The 9,907-nt window shown below is 49.2% G+C and overlaps 1 protein-coding gene across 2 annotated transcripts; it reads right to left on the bottom strand.

The window, feature by feature from the left end:
- Positions 1-951: 951 nt before the first annotated feature.
- TBCB (tubulin folding cofactor B) lies at positions 952-9,900 on the bottom strand. 2 transcript variants are annotated; one of them, XM_047836924.1, is made up of 6 exons: positions 9,391-9,900; positions 8,768-8,911; positions 5,312-5,408; positions 4,448-4,639; positions 1,393-1,465; positions 952-1,220 (listed from the first exon to the last, which is right to left on the bottom strand). In XM_047836924.1, exons 1-6 carry the CDS (start codon positions 9,898-9,900, stop codon positions 1,106-1,108), a joined length of 1,131 nt encoding a protein of 376 aa, XP_047692880.1. In that variant the 3' UTR covers positions 952-1,105. The 2 variants fall into 2 exon arrangements, with proteins under 2 accessions (XP_047692880.1, XP_047692881.1); XM_047836925.1 differs by lacking the exon at positions 9,391-9,900 and adding an exon at positions 9,182-9,201.
- Between the last annotated feature and the right edge of the window lie 7 nt (positions 9,901-9,907).

The raw sequence follows: 9,907 nt of genomic DNA, 5'->3' as shown, positions 1-9,907 counted from the left end.
TTTATTTATTTATTTAGAGACTCTCAAGCAGACTCCACACTCAGTGTGGAACCTGATGTGGGGTTCAATCTCACAACTGTGAGATCAGGACCTGAGCTGAAATCAGAGTCAGATGCTTAACCAATTGAACCACCCAAGCGCCCTGGAAATAGAAACAAGTTTTGAGTTGCACATAGTCCTTTTTTTTTTTTTTTTTTAATGTGTATTTAGAGAGTGAGCAAGTGCATGTGCACAAGCAGGCAGAGCGGCAGAGAGAAAGGGAGAGAGAATCCCAAACAGGCTCTACACTACCGGCACAAAGCCTAATGTGGGGCTCGATCCCACCAATGACAAGATCATGACCTGAGCTGAAATGAAGAATTGGGTGCTTAACCGACTGAGCCACCCGGCACCCTGAGTCGCACGTAGTCCTTAAAGGCAAGAGGTATCCTTCCCCTTCCCCTCTCCCTGGTGCCTGTAGCAGATGATGTGGGAATCATGAGAAGGAGATGGGACAGCAACAAGATACATAGATGGAGACTGGCCTCTGACACAGAAGGATCACCATACCAGTGCTGGTGATTACATGAGACTTTACAGGAGAAATAAACTACCTTGAATAAGAAGTACCTGGGTGGCTCAGTTGGTTAAGTGTCCAACTCTTGATCTCAGCTCAGGTCTTAATCTCAGGGTCATGAGTTAAAGCACCTCAATGGGTGTGGAGCCTATTTAAAAAAAAAAAAACCAAAACTACCTTGTTTAAGCTACTATTATATTTTGGGCCCCTTTTTTATAGCAACAAAACATTATACTAACTTATTAGGATGAAAAATAGTCTCATGGGCCCCCAGCTACTAGCTAAGGGATAAAGCTTCATCCTGCCCAACCTCTACTTTACCCACCTCCTATTTCACCCTCACCTAGACAGGCACCTCCAATCCCTCCTATTATCATCAAGTCCTCCAACACTTCCCGGTTTCCAGCAAATTTAATGCATGAGTCTCAAAAGTCAATGACAAGGTGAATAAAATAAAAATGGGCTCAGGAAATAGGGCCATGGGCACACACAGGGAAGGGCAATAAGAAGTCGAGTTAGTTGGAGCAGGGGGATGCCTTTCCTTGGGTGTCACATCTCATCCAACCCGTAGTCTTCCTCGGGAAAGTCCCCCACTGTCACAACCGATGGCTTGACGAAGGCACCGTACTTGGCCTGGCATTCGAAGTAGCGTTTCCCATTCACGCTGCAGGGCATGATGAGGGAGGCAGTTGTCAGAGGGGCCCCAACACGGCTCCCACCCCAGATGCTAAGATGGACAGGCTCACCATATGCACTTAGACACAGAAGCACACATACGCATGTACAGACACGGGCACAGACACACACACAGATGGCTGAACCAGACCACTCATTACCTGCCATCATTTTTCCCTAGTGGCTCATCGTAGCGGACGCCAATCCAGTAGCCACGCTTGAAATCTGTGAGTCCTGCCCAGGGAGGAAATTCCAACAAAACCTCTGAATCACTCCAGATTCATGCCTACCCACTGAGTATAAAACCTGTCCTGGCAAAAACCACTCCTTGCTACCACCCCGGACCATCTCCATCTCCTGCCCAAACTAATACAGTAGCCCCCTTCACTGGTCTTGCTGTTCCTAGCCCGGATTCCCAATTTACTCAATACCCCCAGTCAGAGGAGTCTTTCTAAAAATCTAAAGTAAACAGCACTGCTACCTTGCCCTACATTCCTCAAAGGCTGCCCATCCCACTCAGTGTAAAATCCACACTGCTTATGAACAAACTATTTTTTTAAGTTTTTTTTTTTTTTTAAGTTATTTATTTAACTTACAGAACAAGAGGGGTAGGGGCAGAGAGAGAGAGGGAGTTAGAGAATCCCAAGGAGGCTCTGGACTGTCAGCACAGAGCCAGATGTGGGGATCAAACTCACAAATCAAGAGATCATGACCTGAGCCGAAATCGAAAGTCAGACACTTAACTGGTTGAGCCACTCTGGCGCCCCACAAATGATTTTTGACAAGGGTGCCAAGACTATTCAATGAGGAAAGAATAGGCTTTTCAACAAGTAATTCTGGGACAACTAGATATCCACACGCAAGAGAAGGAAGTTGGACTCCTATCTCACATTACATACAACAATTAACTCAAAATGGGCCTAAGACCTATATGTAAAACATAACACTATAAAACTTCTAGAAGAAAATACAGGAGTAAACCTTTGTGACCTTACATTAGGCACTGGTTTCTTAGATACAATACCAAAAGCATAAGCGACAAAAGAAAAAATAAATTGGACTTCAAAAAAATTAAAAAATGTTATGCTTCAAAGGACACTATCAAGAAAAGTAAAAAGGCAACAGACCCCCAGAATGCGAGAAAATATTTGCAAATCATGTTTTTGATAAGGGAATTGTATGTAGAATACGTAAAGAACTCTTAGAACTTATGGGCTGAACTGTGCCAAAATTCACTGTTGGCACCCTAACCTTCAGTACCTCAGAATGTGACTGTATTTGGAGACTGGGTCTTTAAAAAGGTGATTAAGTTAGTTAAGATTAAATGAATCTGATCTGACTGGTGTCTTTGTAAGAGGAGGAAACATTTGGACACACCAAGAGACACCAGGGATGTGCCCACACACAGAGAGAAGACCATGTGAAGCCACGGCAAGAAGGCAGCCATCTGCAAGCCAAGCAGAGAGGCCTCGGAAGAAACCAAACCTGCCAACGCCTTGATATTGGGACTTCAGCCTCCAGAAATGAGAGACATAAATTTTTGTTGTTTAAGCCACCCGGTGTGTGGTTACTTTGTTATGGCAGCCCCAGAAAACTAATACACAACTTAACAACAAAAACTAAACAATCCTTGGGGCGCCTGGGTGGCTCAGTAGGTTAAGCGTCTGATTTTGGCTCAGGTCATGAACTCAGGGTTCATGAGTTTGAGCCCCGCGTCGGGCTCTGTGCTGACAGCTCAGAGGCTGGAACCTGCTTTGGATTCTGTGTCTCCCTGTCTCTCTGTTCCTCCCTCACTCACATTCTGTCTCTCTCTCCCTCTCTCTCTCAAAAATAAATAAATATTATTAAAAAAAAATAAAAACAAACGACCCAATTAAAAAATGCGCAAAGGATCTGGACAGTTCTCAAAATAAAATAAATATGGTTAATATCATTAGCCATCAAAGAAATGCAAATTAAGCCCATAATGCTGTCCCATGTCATAGCCACTAAAATGGCTATAATTAAAAAGACAAACAATAAGTGTTGGTGAGGATTTGAGAAACTGGAGCCCTCACACACTGCTGGTGGGAACACACATGGTGTAGCTGCTGTGGAAAACAATGTGGTAGTTCCTCAAAAGGTTAAACAGAGTTACCATGGGACCAACAATTCCACTCCTTTGTGTAGAAACATGAAAATATGTGTCCACACAAAAACTTATACAAGGAAGTCCACAGCAGAATTTTTCATAATAGACAAAAAGTGGAAAGGACCCAAACATCCATCCACTGAAGAACAAGTATGTAAGACGTGGTATAGCCAATCAATGTGGTAGTATCTGACTATAAAAAGAAGTGAAGCATTGATACACGCTACAACACAGATGAATTTTGAGAACATTATGCTAAGTGAAACAAGCCAGTCACAAAAGAGCATGTATTACATGGTTTACATGATTCCATTTACATGGATTACACATATTATATGATTCCATTTATATGAAACATCCAAAATAGGCAGCTCTATAGAGACAAGATCTGCCTAGGACTGGGCGGGAGTGGGGGAGGGGGGTGAACAATTCTGTGAACACACTTAAAACCAATGAATTGTGTACTTTAAGGGGATAAGTTTTATGGTATATGAATTATATCTCAATAAAGCTGTTCTAAAAAAAAACCCCACACTGCTCTCCACTGTCTTCAAGGCCCTGCACGGTCCAGCCTTGCCCATGTCCAGACCTCACTTATTACGTCTCATCTCATTTCCTCCCCACTAGCCATGCTGCCTCAGACAGGCCCAGCCTATTCTTGCTCATGCCCTTTGCACTCGCTATGCCCTCTGGCTGGAACACTCTTCCCCCTTTCACCCTTTCCTTCAGACAATCCTTCCCCTAGGAAGCCTGCTGGATCACTCTTGAGGAAGGTTCTGGTACTGCCTCTCAGCTCACACAGCACCCCCAAGCTTCCCACATCCCTTTTGCCCGTGCCTTCCCCATCTCAGCCCCGACACTGTGCCCTGTGCTTTCACCTCAGAACTAATCCCTCTGGCCTCTGCCTCCGCCATCACAACCCACATTGTTCTGCCTCTGCTTCCCACTTCCCTGCCATGAACACTCTGGGCTGTCACTGTCATTGCTGGGTCAGTCTCCCCCACTGCACTGGGATCTCCTCGAGGGCTGGGTCCCCAGCACTGTCCATCCCAGGGCAGGGCAGAAGGCCTCAGTGGGCCACGTACCTACATACATGACGGTGCCCCGGCGAGGGGGCTGCCCAGGCGCCCGCACTTCACAGCGGCTGCCCACAGAGATGGCACTGGCCTGGGTCTTCTCCTCGTTCAGGCGCTGGGTGGCCTCGGCCTCTTGCTGTGCCCGCTCCTCTTCATTGTATCGGCCTAGCTTGCTGCGCTTCAGGAAGGAGCGGACGGAGTCTGAGAGTGGGGTGGGGGACAGGGTTAGACATGGTTTTCCTGGTGTGGCCCCTGGCCTGATGAGATAACCTTCCACCCACACAGAACCAACATTCAGAGAGAAACTCTTCTGCTCTGAGTGTTGGAGGGCTACTGCCCAAGCCCCCCAAATCTCCCACTATAGCCCTGGCTTCTCCCCAGAACCCCTGGAGCCTCCCCATAATCCAGAACCTAAAAGGAAGATGCCTGCTTCCAGTCATGGTATCACCCCTTCTTCCCATGTCCCTTCAGTATTACATTCCCTCCGCCCAGCCTCTCCTTGTCTTACCATTCTTACCAGTGTCTACACATTCTGATCTGTTCTGCTCATGCCCCCATGTGATAACTCACTACCTCCCCCCACATTAACCCCCCCTCCCAGACTTCCCTCTCAGGCCGTCTGCCTGCCTACATTCCCTCACATCTCCCAGCACCTATTCATACCCCACACTTGTGCCCCTACAGCTGTTCCCCAAACCCCATCTGTCCACACACCAACCTTATCCATGCCCTCTACTCGCCCAGGTCTGTGTGCCTGCACTGATCACACCACCGACCTCCTCCCAGTGTCCCTGTCTGCCCCCCAACTTCTGCCCACCCGCACACACTCCCTCTGGCCCCCATATGCCCTCATCCATCGTTATGTGCCTGTACCTTGCCTCTGGTCATAGGCTTCTTGTGAGATCTGGTATTTCTCCACCTTGGACACATCCTCATATTCCCCAAGGCGGGCACCACTGTGGTCAATGACCTATAGTGAGGGGAGCGAGGTCAGTGGGGATAAGGTCTGGACTGGGAGGCTTGGGATGCTGGGGGCAGGGGCCTATACATTGGAGTATTCCCTAGATTTAAGTCTCTCTGTCTCGGAAAAACCACATTCCTTTACTCCTTTACCCTCACCTTTACCCAGACCTTCTCCCCTCTCCTGAGCCTAGCAGAAGGGATGAGAACAAGTGTCCACACTGGCCATCTCCCGTTCTTCACCCCCACCCCTCCTTAGAGGCTGGATCTTCCCCCAGACAATCCCCACATGGTGCCACCACCATCAGTGATGATCTCTAAGTCACTGGAACTGAAGGGCAGAGCTCAGGTCTTCCTCACAAGACTTTTAGGCAGCACAGCTGTCCTCTCTAGGCCTCTGGGACCCTCCTAAGCTGGCCCCAACCTCCAGACTCTGAAGCATCTCTTCCTGTACCACCCCCAATATTCATTCACTCATTGCTTGCTAAGCTCTTCCACAGCATCCAGCTGGGCTCTGTGCTGGGTGCCAGGGACACAGTGCAAAAACAGATAAACCCTTGCCCTCAAGGAGTGCTCATTCTGCTGGGACACCAACCATAAACAAACATGTGCATGCATTACACCAGATGATGACAAGGTCCTATGTACATAAATACCACAAAGACGTTTAAGGAGCATGAGAGGGTGGTCAGAGAAGGCTTCTGAAAGGAGGGGATGTCTGAGCCAAGGCCTAAAGGCTAAGAAGGAACATACGGCACCAAGTCTCGGGTGCAGAAATGTCCTTAACCCTTTTCAGGAATAGCATGGAAGCCATCATGGCTGAAGCGGAGACAGACAGGGAATAGTGGAGACACATCAGATCACTACAGACTTTGGCTTTTACCCAGAATAAGTAAAAGCCAGGGGCATCTGGCTTTGAGTAATGAGAAAAAGCCATGGGGCATTTTACCCAGGGGTGGCCCTGGGCGAGGAGGGCCCGACCTGATTCAGGGCATCACAGGCTCCCTCTGGCTGCAGGTGGGTAGCAGACTGAGGGGGGCCAGGGACAGGCTGCTGTGGTGTCCAGGAGAGGGAGGATGGAGGCTGGGCCAGGGCAGGGGTTGTGGGGGAGACAAGTGTAGACTCTAGACAGATTTTGTAGGTGGAGTCCACAGGATTTGCTGTTGGATGGGATGTGGGTGTGAGGTAAAGAGAGGGGTCAGCAAAGACTCTAAGGTAGTTTGGCCTGAGCCATTGGCCTAACATAGCAAAATAGAAATGGCCCTTATCTCTGGTCAGGATCACTATGAATTTCTACTTTGTGTATTAAGGATTTTGTAAGTTTGAGGTTACTATTATTTTAAACAACACATATATGTTAAACATATAATTTTTTTCTAAGTAAACTTTATGCCCAATGTGGGGCTTGAACTTACAACCCTAAAATCAAGAATCATATGCTCTACCGACCGAGCCAGCCAGGTATTTCAAATACAGGTAATATTCATAAAGAGGAAAATAGTGTAAAACAAATTCTCTAGAGGCTCCACTTCTGGGAAACCTTTCTTTTAAAAAAAATTTTTTTTTAAACATTTACTTATGTTTGAGAGACAGAGAGAGGCAGAGTATGAGCAGGGGAGGGGCACAGAAAGAGAGGGAGACACAGAATTCTAAGCAGGCTGCAGGCTCTGAGCTGTCAGCACAGAGCCCAACTCGGGGCCCGAACTCACAAACTGCGAGATCATGACCTGAGCCGAAGTCGGACGCTCAACCAGCTGAGCCACCCAGGTGCCCCTGGGAAACCTTTCTTAAATGACCTCAGAAGTTAGAGGCCTGTCTACACCTGAACCCATGTGTGAAAACCTCCTGTTTGAGGATGGCCCTATGCCATTCTATGCCTGACCCACTAGCATCTGGAGGCTGAGGCTGCCTGTGTCAGCCCAAAGTCTCAGTCCTGTGGGCCCAGCACTACCCTGACCAGTTCCCACTATGATCCGGTACCTACCACACCACCTGGACTATGGAAGCAGCCTCCTCCCTGGTCTCCCTACTCTGTCTGTCTTCCCACACACAGTCAAAGGGAGCCTGTGAGCACCTGGGTCAGACCAGGACCCTCCTGGCTCAAAGCCCTCCCCTGGCTCTCACTTCCTCCTACCAAAGGAGAGGCCACTCCTCAGTGCCTGTACCTAACTGTGCTCCCTTCCACCTCAGTGTTTGCACATGGTGGGCTCTTTCGCTGGAGTGCTCTTTTCCCTTTTTCAGTTAATTCTTCCTATTCTTCAGGACTCTGCTCAGGCATCACCCTCTCCAGGAAGTCCTCCCAGTACCGGCTCTCCCAGCTCTGTGATCTCTTCCTATATGGCCTTCATGTCTCTGACATTTCATATTTGTTCCTATGAATATTTAGCTAACATCTACCTCACACACTGTACAGAACTAAAACAGAGGCCTCTTCAGACTTGGCTCACAGCTATACCCCTGGCATAACACAGAGTTATGGACCAGTTCTCTGAGCACACTGACTTGCAGAGTCATGCAGACTGAGGTGAAAATTCTAACTACAGTTCATCCTTAGGAAAGTAAATTCCATTCTGAAGCTGTTTTGTCTTCTGCAAAATGGGGTTAATTACACCACCTTCCAAGTCTTATTTTATGGACTCAGCTCAGTACTCAACAATGATTCACTGGGCATCTTCTCAGTACTAGGCATTATTCCAGGTGCTGGAGGAAATGCACAATATGTCACAGGGTGCTAGGAGCTAAAGACAAAAATCAAATAAAATTGAAAAGAGAAGAGATTTAAATTTTATACTGAGGTCAATGAAGGCCTCACACTTGGAGGGTGACATTTAAGTAAAGACTGGAAGGGAGGAGTGAGCCATGTGAAGCCATATAAAAAAGAACCACTTGCAAAGGCCCAGAGGTGGAACCCACCTGGGATGCTGGGATGTCTGAGGAATAAGGGGAGGAGAGAGGATGATGTGAGTTGATGAATGCAGAGGTCCTCAACTTCTCCCAACATGTCCAGTCTCATCACTCACCCTGACCCACCTCACACTCTATACCTCTGTACACTGTTCCCCCCACCTGGCATACCCCTCCCACCCCTTACCCTAGGTCACCTTTCCTCATCCTTCAGGTCTCAGCTCAGGCGTCCCTTCCTTCAAGAAGCCCCTTCTCATACTTCCAGGAGTCAGGCACCTCGCTGGGCATCCCCAGTCCCCTGGGCTTTCCCCACACCACTCTGGCTGTCACTGTCCCGTGATGGCTCTGTCTCTCTCCATGCAGGACTGGGGGCTCCATGAAAGTAGGGCCTATCTTGGTTATCACACAGGGCAACGTACAGCAAGTATTTGTTCAACAAATAAATAAATGGCGGGGAGGCCTCACGTGGATGCGGCAGCCGTCGTCTACGGGGTATGAGCCCAGCAGTGCATCCTCCTGATCCAGCTTGCTGTAGAACTTGTCGTCAGCTCCATACAGCTCCAGTTCCATGCAAGATGCAGGACTGCCCACCACCAGCTCTAGTTTACACTGCGCAGGGAGCAGTAGGTGAAAGGCTGTCAGCGACCCCACCCTCTGCCCTGGGGCTCCACCCCCTCCCCCTTTTTAAGGTACGTACTTGCAAATTAAAAAAAATTTTTAAGTAAACGCTAAGCCTAACACGGGGCTCGAATTCACGAACCCGAGACCAAGAGTCGCGGGCTCTACCAACTGAACCAGTCAGGAGCCCCGAGGCTCCACCCCTTGTAACAATAACCATTACCCCATCCTTGCTCCTCTAAGACACAATTTAGGACACACCTGGTTATCTTTGGTCATGCCCTATGCAACCTCTGATTTTCCTGGCATCGTCCCCAATTTCTGAATACTCAGACTCCCTCTGGGCCCACCCAGCTAGGTCCCGTCCCCAATCTGTCCAACCTCTGTTTATCTCTGGCCCCTCCCCGCGTTCGGAAAGCCCCTCCATTTCTTCCTTGCCCCGCCCCCGGGCCCCGCCCCCACGGCCACACCTTGAACTCAGCTATGGTGAGGCTGCGACTGTACCGCTTCTCAGAGCGGAAGCTGTTGAGAGAGCTGCTGATGAAAACGGTCACTGTGGGCGCCGACAAGCCCGTCACCTCCATCTCGCCGCTTGTGCCGGGGTCCGCAGCCGGGTTAGTCGCCTCACACCGGCTCCGCAGCCGCCGCCGCCGCTTCTGGGATATCAGCCCCTCCCCCTGCTCACGACCTAGCCAATCCATGCTCTCCCCCAAGCAGGGTCCGCCAATCGCCGCCGTCTCTTTTCCACGCCAGGAAGAGGGATCTCCCGTGTTCTTGGGTAGCCCCAGCCAATCCTGAGAGGTCTTCCATGTGCGCAGTTCTTCCAATAGCAGCCCGGGAAACGGCCCAGGCGGGAGAAGGGTGAAGCCCAGGGGAAGGACTGGCAGGAGGTACCCCATCCGCGCATGTGCACTGGCCTTCAGCCTGCAAAGAGCCGTGGCTTCATTTATGGTCGGCGCTTTGCAAATTACGTGAAGCATCGTATTC

Source organism: Prionailurus viverrinus, chromosome E2 (genome assembly GCF_022837055.1).
Source record: "Prionailurus viverrinus isolate Anna chromosome E2, UM_Priviv_1.0, whole genome shotgun sequence".
Taxonomy (NCBI): Eukaryota; Metazoa; Chordata; class Mammalia; order Carnivora; family Felidae; genus Prionailurus; species Prionailurus viverrinus.
The sequence above is the reverse complement of the archived record's forward strand: the minus strand, read 5'-3'. Positions and strand labels throughout refer to the sequence as shown.